Source organism: Papilio machaon, chromosome 10 (assembly GCF_912999745.1).
Source record: "Papilio machaon chromosome 10, ilPapMach1.1, whole genome shotgun sequence".
Classification (NCBI taxonomy): Eukaryota; Metazoa; Arthropoda; class Insecta; order Lepidoptera; family Papilionidae; genus Papilio; species Papilio machaon.
The window spans coordinates 7,241,083-7,255,588 of NC_059995.1; the positions used below are offsets into that span (position 1 = coordinate 7,241,083).

The 14,506-nt window shown below is 32.5% G+C and overlaps 1 protein-coding gene across 3 annotated transcripts in view; it reads right to left on the reverse strand.

Moving 5' to 3' along the window:
- LOC106718198 (WASH complex subunit 1) overlaps positions 1-14,506 on the reverse strand; it is a 40,288-nt gene that overhangs the window by 9,472 nt on the left and 16,310 nt on the right. For 2 of the 3 annotated variants that reach the window (XM_014512210.2, XM_045679724.1), the window contains exon 5: positions 34-172. In XM_014512210.2, coding sequence (XP_014367696.2) covers positions 34-172 — 139 coding nt within the window. The remainder of the gene's footprint in view (positions 1-33; positions 173-14,506) is intronic. The other variant, XM_014512211.2, reaches the window with a different exon arrangement.

The window sequence follows — 14,506 nt, forward strand, 5'->3', positions numbered from 1 at the left end:
ATTTATATCATTTGAAGTAAATGTTGAAATTACCTTGTCAGGTGTGGAGTCTGCTGCGGCCGGACGTAGCTTGGCTCGGCCCGCGCCGCCCGCTTGCCGGATCGCTGCCATCAGGTTCGAGTGCGCGTCTCCGCCTGATGGAGGAGGCAACTGTTTCGGCTTTTCATCTCTGCTAACAAAAGAAATTAAATTATTAAACGATGTAATGAGCTGCATCATCAATGGATGTGTAGTATATGTGTATATTTATCACGTTTACACATTATTATAAAGTATGAACTGTCACTCGATTCGGATTTTACCTGGAAAGTATTGCAGTAGTTAATACGACCATTTGCATTTTTTTTATAGTTTTATTACTGAATATCGAATGCAGGCAGGATAAGAGATAAAAATAAAATGACTAGGCAACTTAATACTCGACATCATATTTATTTGGGTATTGTTGAGAGTTGGTCATGTTCATGTAAATTATGTTAAAATCAGATTAACTCTATTAATTTAAGTCGAACGAACTTCAGTAGCTTATAGTAATAAAATTACTATATTATATTTATTATTATTATTTAGGTAAAACCATAACTTTATTCATTAGAGGGAACATTAAAAATAACAGATGTAAAATAAGTTATTTCGTTTTCAAAACAATGTCACAAGCATATGTCGATTATCATATGAATGGGACAATTCACTTGCAAACATTTAAAATTTTACTTACAAAGAATTTAGTTTAGCATTTAAAGACTATTATAAACTTAATTCATTGAACATAGTTTTAACCTTTGAAAAAATTATCATCGGCGATAATTTCTAATGGGTAGTATAAAATAAATTCTACATTATGTATGCCGTTAAATAGATCCACACCCTTATTAGGGGTTAATGTTAAGTGTGACATTTTAACACGAAAGGCGTTTCCGTTAATGACACTGTATTGAACATTTAAATTGAATATTATTTTTATAAAAAAAGGTAAAGACATCAATGGTTTCTAGCGTGCGTTGTGACGTCAATGTGTGTGTACTTTAGAGTAACCAATAAATATAAGGAGAAAAATATATTATATAACAAATATATTTTGTGAATAACGAGAGCTATTTTGACGCCATCTACCATGCGTTATATATAGCGATATTATATACAGACACTCCCAAAACAGTCAAACCTAGGTAAGCGAGAAATCTCTATAAGTGAGAGTCATTGTCCGTTCCCGACTGACCTCCATAAGCGAAACTCGGGTAAGAGAGAATCTTCTATAAGCGATGAAAATATCGCGATACCCTGGACTCCCGCTGATCTAGGTTCGACTGTTTTATTAATTGTATAGATATATTGCACGAATAAAATTGAACATTAATAACAAAAGTATCAATTTTCCAAGAAGTAAAGATAAATATTATTTGCAGTAAGAGAAATAAGTTAGCCACTTCAAGACTAACAACAACAAGCTATTATATGGAAAAAATACAATAATCGGACAATAACTTGTTATCAGAAATTTATAAGAATTGAAAATAATTACTTGCGAATTGCGATCTATATTTTTTTTCTTAATTGTTTCATCGAAGGTAAACAAGATTGAATAAAAATAATAAGGTTTCAATTAGTAGTAGAAGAGCTAACAAACAAAATGATGACTTGTAACTTGAATGACCAAGTTAACGGTAACGACGGCTTAGATGAGAATCAACAGGGATCTTTATCCCACACTAGTAGTTAGTAAGCATAATAAACATTACCCAGTATTGATATAAAGAAAATAATAAAATCCCTAGAGTAATAAGAACCAACTTGGCGACGTACGAATGCGATTGTACGCAATAAGATAATTTATCTTGAAATCCTGGCTGTATATGGACTTGATTAGAACCTAGTTTTAATAAAGATTTAATCTCAGAATATCGTACGGGGTTATAGAATTACAAGTAAATGGATTTTTATTTAGATACTAGCTTTTACCCGCGACTCCGTCCGCGCGGAATAAAAAATAGAAAACGGGGTAAAAATTATCCTATGTCCTATTCCTGGTTCTAAGCTACCTGCCCACCAATTTTCAGTCAAATCGATTCAGCCGTTCTTGAGTTATAAATGGTGTAACTAACACAACTTTCTTTTATATATATAAGATGTATACACAAATAATGTACATTGCAGTAGTAAATCGGTAGTTGTACATGATTAACCGTAAGTTTCTGAGACCAAAATATATGTATAAAACTTATCGTCCTATAATTATCTTTGATGAAACCAAGATATCAATATTTTTAATGTATTTTTCGGTCTCGGAAACCCGCTCTAGGAGGTTTAAATAATGAACAGTTTCAACGTCAATATTCCAAAAAGATATGGCCTTTTTAACATTGTCGCATCTCACGAGTTGGTATTTCTTCGAACTATATTACTCCAAGTTTTTATAGGTCGACAGCTAATATACAGTTGCAAAAATACAGAGAACAAAATGATAGAAGTGGATGGGTACATTGATGTTTCTGCTAAGTAACGTTTTCATAGCACTTAACAAGAATTTGTCAAACTGACTGATGGAAACAAGAACAGCTTTACAAGTCCAAGAAGAGCTAAGGTCAGCATAGCGATTGGACGATACAGATACTCGTTGCGTAAATAAAAACCCGTTCTGTTCAGACTTCCAATGAAATCTTATAGTGTTGAATCATTCATGGTAACCTTTAAAACGCGCGATGGAACCGCACCGATTCCAAATATTCCTCTTTTTCTGACACTGTTCTTTAATGACATTGATTGCTCATTTAAAAGGATACATGGATTGTTGTTATATGATTGTGGTTTTTCTGCTTGTTTGAATATTTTTGCAGAAGCGGTTGCTAGTGATGTTTATTTTTTATAATCGCTGTTCTCTAGCTGCAGTTAGATAATACATTTTGTTTATTTTGGATAATTCTGAATCTAACTATTTGTTCTTTTTTGTAAAACTAGGTCCCTATTAACTATCTAAAAATCTATTGCAGGAAATTTTATTTTCACGAAATTAGATATATTTATGATAATTGCTATTAGAATGTTTTTTTTATAAGCATGAAATTTAATTGTATATTTCTTTAAATATTTAATTAAATCTGGAGAAGGAAACTCTTTCCCACGAAACGCTATTTCTGTTTGGGCGCCAATGTGCCGCGTCGCGTCACTTGCCACTAGAAAGTTCTGGGAAGCGTGACCGCTCGAAAGCTATTTCAGGCGCCACTGCCAATGTCTCCCCGTTCGAATCAATTACTTCCGTGTGGATGCGTTCCTCTCGAACAAGTTATATTTTACGTTCACTTCACTGTCATCCGGCGACCTCTAAAGTTTACCTTTAAGTAGTTCTTAGAAAACAATCACCGAAATTTAAATTTGCATAGTATCCGTAAAAACAATCATGTTAGGTCTGTTTATACAAATCTATACTAATTGTTTTAGCTTCAATGAAATTCCTGGGTGTAAATCGATAAATGTTTCCTTTTAACCGACTTCAAAAAGAAGGAGGTTATCAATTCGACTGTATTTTTTTATGTGTGTTACTGCGAATCTCCCCCCCTGGTGGTCCGATTTTGATAAAAATATTTTAATCGAAAGGGAGTGCTTGCAGATGGGTCCCATTTTTTGTGCACATTTACCCCGTAGCGTAAAAGCTGATAATTACAAGTATTGTATTAACATTATCATTAGGAGATATGTAATAAGGTGTTAACATACATAACAACATATTACGTTCACAATGAAGCCACACAGATGCACATGACTTCTGTCGCTTGTGCTTGTGTTAACAACATATTATACTGCCTGTTGATTGAAAGGAAACTAAAGGGGTGACAATATGTATACAAAACTGTACAAGTATAGGGTAAATAATCTGATTAAATTGAAACCCTTTTATAACTTTACCGGGTAGGGTAAGGTTTCTAATTGTCCACTAGGCTCTTAACTATTACATTCATAGGAGGGTAACGCAAAGTTACGGGATTTTTTTTAAACAGATAAACAAAACTTGCTTCTAAGAAACTGCCGTAAAACTATTTTAGTAAATCTTACTTATCTTAATATATATAAATCTCGTGTCACAATGTTTGTCCTCAATGGACTCCTAAACCACTTAACCGATTTTAATAAAATTCGCACACCATGTGCAGTTCGATCCAACTTGAGAGATAGGATAGTTTAAATCTCAAATTATTGTCGCAATTTTAATTAATTGCTAATTATTTGTCTGTTATTATTTGACAGTCACAATTATCTGTTAACTCCAAATGATTCTAACAGATGTCGATACCTTTCGACTGGGTTGAGTAAGTAATCAATAGATGGCGCTGCTATGGTAAATCTACGAACGTGTCATATAAGCTTATTAAATGCGCGCGGACGGAGTCGCGGGCGACAGCTAGTATATTATAAATGCGAATATTTGGATGGATGGATGTTTGTTACAAGGTATCTTCAGAACGTCTCAACAAATCTTAATGAAATTAAGCATAGATAACTTAGTCTGCAAGAATATATAGGCTACTAATTAAGTTATTAATTCCGCTTGAACTAGTTCAAGGACGACATCTAGTACAGAATAAAACATTACAAGGATTTCGTACCAAAAAGAATGTCATATGTTATTTTGAAATGACGCATAATGTACGTTGCTTTTTTGATGTTTCTAATAAATCAAAATGGTGATACTTATTGCACACCAGAAGAAAATATTTGTTTTTAGAACAATAAACATTCATGTCTCTGATCAAATTTGATTTTAATTATACTAGTACATTGTAGACGTAATAGTACACAGTTAATGTAGAATTTTCTTCGAATTTAACCATACTTGAGACACAAACTATTACAATATCATATTTCTATTAAAATAATAAATAATTCAATTCCCTATTTCACAATGCGCAGACTAATTGAAATGTAAATAAATTTAGTTAACCTTTGAATCTAAATAAGATTTAAGGAATTCAAAGTTTGTCTTTCGAATAATTACGTTAAAATATTTATAAAATTTAAGAACCGATATAAATAAAAAAAAATAACGTTTACCAAATTCAAATGAACGAAAATTATTCAATTACTTCCACAATGCTTTAAGACATAAATCAAATTCAAAATTAATTATCTGTGAGGTCAATATAAGTACTATTATCAGCTTTTTAGCCGACTTCAAAAAGAAGGAGATTATTAATTCGACTGTATTTTTTAATCATTGCAAGGTGTATAAAAATCGAATTTTCTATATGACCATTGAACACAAAAAACGAGCAGAAAAATGTCTTCCAATAACTTTTAACATAGGATCAAGAACGTTTGAAAATGTTAAGCAGATACTTCTACTGGAATATTAAATAATACTAATACATTAATACATTACTTATATTAACATCAGTTTATAGCAAACTGCAGGAGCGAAAACACATGTTTACGAGGCTATTAAAATATATTCACCTGCTTCGTAACTTTTATTGTAATGATATTTAAAACGATTTACATAATTAGGGTATCTTTAGTAACATTTAGGTTATAAAAATACACTGTTATAAGTTGTATGGACCATAGATGTTAATCTATAAAACCGAGGTTATTCCCCTTTTATTATTATTTATTTAACTATTCACAATTAATAATTCTTGCTATTTATACTCAAAATTTATGCTTACAGTACCTCAATGTTACTAATATTATAAATAAGAATGTTTGGATGGATGTTTGTTGGAAGGTATCCCCAGAACGGCTCAACGGATCTCGATGAAATTTGGCATAAATTTATATCACAGTCTGGAAGAACACATGGGCTACTTATTTTGTTTATTTATTGCGCGCGGACGGAATCGCGGGCGACAGCTATTATTTAATTTAAAATCTTAACAAAACAAGAAACTGTTTCATTGTATAAATTAAAAAAAAAATACTTTATACATACAAATTACATAATATAAAAAAATATAAATAATTCACATACTTCATTTTTTATGTTTATTGATAAACAATCTGCGTCAAATGATGTAGTTTTTTTTTAAATAATTTTTCTATAGTTAATTGATTATCTGAACTTTATATTTATTCTTTAAATTATTTTTAATTGTTATCGCTAAGTATTCTATAACAATTTATCGATTATGATCCATTTCGCCGTAGCCATTTAATTGTTTCCACAAAGTGCGACTCGAATGAATTCTCGATCGTAAATTAGTTTAATTGCGCTTGATGTTTTCTTAGTAAATTTATAAATATACAATTTAGGTGAGAAATATTTTGGTTAAATTATAATTGAAATTGTTTATTTTGAGATATTTAATGTATTTTTTAGACTTATAAAATGAAAACCGCTTACACTAAAGTAAATTATATGAAAATATAATGTTTACAATAATTAAAGTAAAACATTAAGATGACAAAATGCAATACGTAGGTTGTCCGAAACCTTCAAAATACTTACAAACTTCAAGTTTTTCATACGGAAAACTTAGAAACTTTGTAAAAGGAAATTGAAACTTCATTAAGTTATCGGAACAAACTTTACTTAAGTTGAAGATTTATAAAGTAAAACTCAGTTTGTTAAAAAAAATATATGTGGATTCATTATTGTTACTACTCAAAATGTTTCTTACTAAAGCTTAGTTTCCTATAAAATAAAACATGCGGAAAACATTACAAACAAAACAAAAAAATAAGTTTAAAAAAACGTTAATATTTGTCACCGAATGACCGGACTGAGTGATAATAATTGAAATTTCAAGAAAAAACATCTCGCGCATATCTGTGAAAAATTAAACAAATCAGTACTCAGAAAACAATACTAAGAATTAGGGGGCAACGATGTCAAACTTATCTAAACAACATTGTGTTTGGAGCGAATTATCGCATCTTAAGGTCGCTAATATTGAGAACTGTTTCCACACCAAATCACATACAAAAAGAAATATTGCTATCTCTTTTGTTCAAAATGAATGACAGATAGAACAATATGTTTTTGTACAAATGTTTCGGCAATGGAAATTGACAGTACGAGTCTGCAATATTAACAAAAACACGTGTATTTATAGTACTACGAAAACAATAATTTTCCTTAACGCTTAATAATTATTTGTTTTCGAATAATACCTTTGATAAATGGGTCTTGCAAGATAATAATTTTTTAACTTTAAACAATGTTGTAGCAGGAAAATTAGTAAAAAAAGACAGTATTATGCCAGTTTTATCCAAAAGCAGCTACGTAATAATTACTACAAATGCCTCTTTTACTAATCAAAATGCAAGTTAACAGACTGTGCCTATTGCCTGATATCCTGCTATGTCTATTTTTATATGCCCTTATGTCTGCTTTCTCCGCTTACGTAAATAATGCCCACTTGGTACTTACGTATCATAATATCATTCAAGATCATTTTCCTCCATGTTTTATAAGAACCTAATAAGACGTTTAAACGATTTAAAACAAGCACCACCCAAATGGATTGTCTAGCGTTTGATTTATATGAAACATATTTAGAATAATAACATTGTTTGCACGCGTATGTTAATTTAATTCGCGTGCGAGCTTGCCCATTAGATGTCTTCTTGATTTAAAGCCTGTATTTATAACGTAGTTTATATGTACGACAAATATTAACCTTATTTCTTATACATTTGAGTTTAATTTACAACGTATAATGTCGTATTGTAAAGGAAGAGTACTAGGCTAGGCGCCTCTTATTCTATCTTTTATTTATCAGCGGCGCTATTCAAATGTCACGAGTGATAGCGGACTATCGCACGGTGCCAACGTCGCCGTGAGGTCAGCACTGAGCTACTGGATGACTATAATTAATTAAGAGCCGATTCACTGTTAGACGCATTATCATTAACTGCATGAAATGACGCAAATGAATGCCCTATGGCTGACCTATAAATGTTCTATTACGATATTAAATATAGAAGATACATTTTTAATAACATTGGAATCATTGATGCCAAGATGGATGTGTGGTGTGACAATAAAGGATAAAGTTAAGTATGTGTATATCAGAGGAAGTTTGAAAGTAGCGCCAGTTATCGAGAAATTGAGGAGCAGAAGGTTAGCGTGGTTTGGACATGTTATGTGGAGGGATGGTGATCATAAACAAAAAAGTAATGAGATTGAATGTTGGCTATAAAGGTAGAGAAAACCAAAGAAAGTATGGATGGATTGTGTGAAAGAGGATATGCGTAAGAAGGGGGTAAATTCAGATATGACGGCTGATAGAGATGTATGGAGGAGTAGTACCTACATACTGTTCCGACCCTTCATAGGGATAAGGGCAGATTGATGATGATGATGATTGATTCAGCAAATATTTTTTATATTTTTAATATCTTTTACTTTTAGTTTTCAAACTCTTTTGCAACAAATTTTGAAGTAATGTAATGTGAATTGGTATATAATTTTATATTAAAATACCGCATTAAATAAGTTGCGTAAAACTTGGTACTTAGGAATTTCATTCCTTGCACAAGCACTGTTTGGAATTTGCATGTCATTACAATATTAGTGGGCGGGTTATGCTGTCCTGCAATTTACTATGATTATATTTATATCCATGCCAATAATGAATGATATTAACAGAGCAATCATCTGACATTTTACAATTGCGCTACGATTAGTGTTAAGTTTCTAATAAGAAATACTAGAACATATAAGCCTACCATTTACCAAGAATCAATCCGACTCGAAAACAAAATGTAAATGTTGAAGAAATCTTAGTAATATTATAAATGCGAAAGTTTGAATGAATGGATGTCTTTTTGTTAGAAGGTATCTTTAGAACAGTTCAAAAAATCTCGTTGGAATTTGTCAAAGACTTGGATCATAGTCTGGAAGAACACATTGGCTACTTACTAAGTTTTTTTTTTAGTACGGACGGATTCCCGGGCGACAGCTATAAACTATATTATTCAAAGGAATACAGAACTTTCAAAGAAAATGCATCGTAATATTTTCAATTAGCAAACAATCTTAAACGTTTCTCTTTCTAAAGTAAAAAGCTCCAAATATGTGCACGTAAAAGGGAAAATCCCGGCCTTAGACACTTATTGAAACTAACAAACTTGTTCCTTTTATTCGCAGCAAACACTACTTAAAGTTGCTTTGTTATTTACAACTCTATACTCTTATAAATAAGATTCAAATCGATTTCAATTAGGAATGGAATAAACATTTTTACGAGCCGCAGCTACATTTCGGCGAAATAATTTCACAAATTCCTAATAGCAATAAAAATGAATGGTTGGAAACGTGTTCTATGATAATTTTATTACATCGATAACATTTCTGAACTCAAATAAATGTCCGGCAAATAAGGGGCGAATAACAAACCAGAGCATTTTTCGAAATATAACGTTACTAAATATCATCATCAGCTGACTATACGTTCCCATTGAGGGACTCGGAGCCTACCCTAAGTTAGGGGTAACTAGGCCATAGTCAACCACGCTGGCCCAGTGCAGGTTGATTTCACACATACCATTGAATTTCTTCTCAGATATATACAGGTTGCATCACGATGTTTTCCTTCACCGTTAGAACGTCGGATAAATGAACATATGTAAATTGAAAAACACATTGATACATGGCGGGATTCGTACCCAGGACCTGGAGATTGCAAGTGCTGAACCCCTGATCCACTGACGCTCTCATTAATAAACATGATTTAAGAAAAACAAACAGCATGGTACAGATTGTCAAAAGCCAATTAAAATATAATAAATACACCTTTATTCAAATCTAGTAAATGATAATGATTAAAGTAATTATATTATATTTACATTAAGTAAATACCAAAAATTTTTGGGACAAAACGATATGGCAATTAACAACCAAGGACACAATTACGTGTGTACTATACGATTAAATTCTAAAACATAAACATCGCTAGAAAGTATTTTTTGCAAACTCTTTAATACACGCTATACATTTTTATTTGTATAATACTCTTACTGCATTCCGCTTACCAATTATTTCTAAACTTCAGCTAGCTTTGAAGCAATTACAACCCGACTTGTCTAGTTCGTTCGAATCGACAGACACTTGACGTTTGCATATTGGCAGTCGAGTTGTTCCAACGAGAAATAATTAGCATATTGATCGATAGCATCTCGATTTTCCAACCGCTAAACGAGTTACGTTTAATCTGAGTCGAGATATCAGGACGGCTTTCAAGTTGTAAGGTTGATCGAGCGTAGTCGGCAACCAGAAAGACTAACTGACGAAGATTTAGAACGATGTCGCTACTAGGAAGTTACTTGACTTTCATATATCCAACTATATACCGCAGGACAACGAGCAAAAGATTATATTCAACGACACAAATCTTTTGTGAGATGAATACAGAAATGTCGATTGGACATTCAGTTCGTGTACAGAACGCGCGCACGTTCAAACATAAACATTTTAACGTATTTCGTTATTTCCTAAAACTATGTAACTCTCCAATCTATTATAGATTTTATCGTATCCTCAATAATGAAAACATAAGCTTTATTTGCTTCTGAGAACAGTATTCTGTTTGCCAAATAGGTATGACAAATAAAACATGATTATTTAAACGGCCTTGTAAATGTATATCAAGATAATACATAGAGCAATTTGAAATAATTATTTTCCAGTAGACATTTAAATGAACAAAAAAAAAACTATAGACATCACCAAGTAATAACATTCAATTAAACGACGCGACGCGGCGAAAGGTAAATTCAAAGGCGACGTCATTCCACCGGTCGCAGTATTCTGAAGAAATACTAACGAGATTTCTTATGCCAGTTACTGGAACTATGAAACTGTACGCCTGTTACTACTGGGAAAGCATAAAGGATGCGCTGAAAGTTTTACGCTGACAACGCAATCACACGACGATACGTCCTCTTGACGACTTTATAACAAGGCGCTAATTCAGCTTTGCCTCGTGTTTATATAACTTTTATATTTTTTACACAATAATGAAACCTTTATGATCACATAGTCTAGCTTAGTCGCTATGCTTAAAGTGCTCTTTCAAACAATATATTTTTTTGTCAACACAGATTTTTGTTTGGTCATTTTTTTCAACATCAATCGATTTTAAAGGTAAATATGTTCTCTCAATTAACTTAAAATGAAATTCACATATGTATTTATTTATCAATTATGTTAAACAATTCGTCGCAAGCGCAGCGCTCTCTGCATTATAATGCGAGGCGCGGCGCGTACCCTCCGTGATAAATCATACAAACATACGGCTATGGAGATGTCATTAGCATTTTGCATTGATATTATGCTAATGACCGTCAAGGACGACCGCCGATACAATTCGATGACAAACCAATGCCCTCCTCATGACTTCGATTTAAGACTGCGAAATTCACTTTTATTATATAAACTGTAACTGCTTATCTACACATATTAATAAAATAGGGATGTCTGTATACATTATCGAAAAAAATATGTCATGTTTCGTACACATTATCTCTTTGGCTTGCTAGTAACGTAAAACCATTTTTTTTTATTTTTGTCTGTCTGTCCACGAGGCCGCATTGACTGTTCCGGACAATCTTAAAGAGTAGCTAATGGGCATATTAAAAGCTACTTTTTTTTTTTAAATTCTGCACTGAAGTCGAAGGCGACCGCTAGTTTAAAAAGTGGTCATACAATTTAACTTCTACTTTTAATTACATTTGATTTTATATGTGTAACATTACAATAATTAAATTCAACAATAGATTGAAAAACACAATAACATCGCACCTGCATATTCATTACATTAGCCAAGGTTGACAATGCCGACGCGACCCTGATATGTGGCCCATATGATTATATACGTTAGGGACTGATAACTAGGATTTCTACACGCATGCCGTACGCCATCAAACCCATGTTAAGAAAAACCAAACCTCCCCAATAATATTTCTTCTAAATATCTATTTTATTAAAGATAATAGAAGAGATATAATATGTAGAGACAGGCCGCGAAGAAATGCAAACGCGTACCCGTAGCGTCATCATGCGGAGGAAAAAAGTCCCGCATAACGTGCATGCCTCCCAAAAAAAAGGGAACTTATATTGTATAAGAAACTCAATATGTTTTGCCAAAAACATGAATTTTATTTTAATGGAGTAATGTATTCCGGCTAGTATCAACACCACGTGCATTTCAATCGGTCGGCAAATCAATCATAGTTACATAATATGAGTTACAATAGATATCAGTGAAGATTAGTACTGAATATAATCTGCATGTACGTTACGTGTAATTAGCGGCGCGCCAACTTTGCCACGTTCAAATTAATTACACCCGCCGCTTTTGATGTGGGACCATTACAAAAAATGCTACAGACGCGCCCCGACTTCGCACATTTACTTACAAATAATGAAGATTTAATTCGAGCCGATCTATCATGTTTTAGGTTGATCCAAATTAAATGTAGTCTCCGAACGTACATTATAATAGTTATTTTGTGTAGACAATTATGACACGAGAAGAACCTCGACTTATGCACAAAACATGTGTTGTGTAGAAACATTTTATTTATCCATAATTTATCTTACTAATATTATAAATACGACTGTTTAGATGGATGAATGTTTGTTAGAAGGTATTTTCAGAACGGCTAAACGGATCTTAATGAAATTTGGGCTAGATATAGAACAAAGTCAAGAAAAACACATTGGCTATTTACTAAGTTTTTTTTTTAATTCCGTGCGGTCGGAGTTGCGGGCGACAGCTAATTTTCTATATTTGGAGTAACATCACCTTTTTAAGAAATATTCAATAACACATCAATAAATGCTATATTTGTATTTTGCGCGCAGAAAAAGATCAAAAGCCACAGAATAATAAAAACGAAACACGTGGGCGCATCAATAAACAGAAATATGACACTCCAAAACCATTGTCCCGTAAAATATTTTGGTCGGACCAAATTGTTAAGAGAAAAATCGTGTACCGCCTCTGTAGTTATCGAAGCTGGTCTAAAAAACATTCATAAAACGAGTTCAATATCCTCATAAAATCTAAAAAAGGACATTTGATCTGTTAATGCAGTAGGTGTTTATCTTATATACTTTTATGTACGGAAACCTGAGCAGGTGAAAGCGGATTATATTTACAGACGTATCATCTTACTTAATATATATGCGAATGTTTGGATGAATGGATATGGTTTGTTAGAAGTTATCTCCAGAACGGCTGCATGGATCTCGATGAAATTTGGTATAGATGTAGAACATAGTCTGAAAGAACATAGGCTACTAATTAAGTTTTTTTTAATCCCGCTCGGACGGAGTCGACAGCTAGTAATTTCATATCATATTTTCTTTAAAAAATAAACTATGACATGCTATTATTTGTGTAATAAAATAACTAAAGTGCATATTGTATGGTCCTTTCGTCACGAGACTGCAACACAATATTAACCGAGTCTAATTACTTTATTAGCGAACAATATGTAAATTAGCTTAGACGAACCGTTATCGGTTAAAATTATAATTATGGAATATTAAATAATCACAGGTATATATCGCTGTTGAGAATAATGAATGCCAATAATGAGATTAATGATAATTAATTCCGGTCGATATTAAATTTGTTTAAATTCTCATCTCCGCAAGGTTTTCTTGGAATATTACATTTATTAATTAGTAGTGATGTAACGTGAATCTGTTTAACCGTATTACCGAGAGCTTCATTTTCTTTTAAAAAAAAAAAGATAAATATCAATATACTTTTATTCAGATGTTTCGTTAATGTTTCGTTACAGTGGAAACACAGTAATTAATTAAAACAACTTGTTTTGTAGTGGACATTTGCATACCGTAAAAAGCGTAAAACATGTCCTAGCAGAAGAAAAGAGATTTTTTCACATCTTTCAAGACCTCTTAACAGATGTAACTCTTTTCGTTGGATGGGTCATAATGGAGGCGGCATCTGAGCCTGTAAATAATACGGCACTTTCCGGAAATCTCTGTCCGATAAGGCTAATCGGTTCTAGGAATCGGCCGGCTCTCCGCAAATGTGAAACGGCTACCCGCCGCAAGTTTCGCGCCACACTACTCGGAATCGATGGCCTCTGGTGCTTACGCAACTTTGTAACTACAGACAAGCCGCTAGTGTGTAACCTTCGTTAATTAAGTTTTTTTGACACGAGACCAAAAAACAAAATTTTGTTAGGGTAAACCGTTTTTGTAAGTTTTAATAGCTTTAATTTAAATAATAGAATCTTACTTATTAATGCCAGTGTTTGATTGTACGGATGGATGGTTTTTGTTAGAAACTCTCGATGGAATTTGGTAGACGTAGAACCATGCAATGGTTCAATGCATCTTATTTAAATTTTGCACCGATATAAATAGTCTCAAGTAACACATGAGATGAAGACGCAGGCAAAACCTAGTGTTATATAAACTCGTTTCATATTAGCGAATACTTTATTTTAGTTAAAAGGTCTTTAAAATGTTAAAGGTTCAATGCTTATGATAAATTATTTGATTACAAGAATTTAATACAAGAAAATATTACAG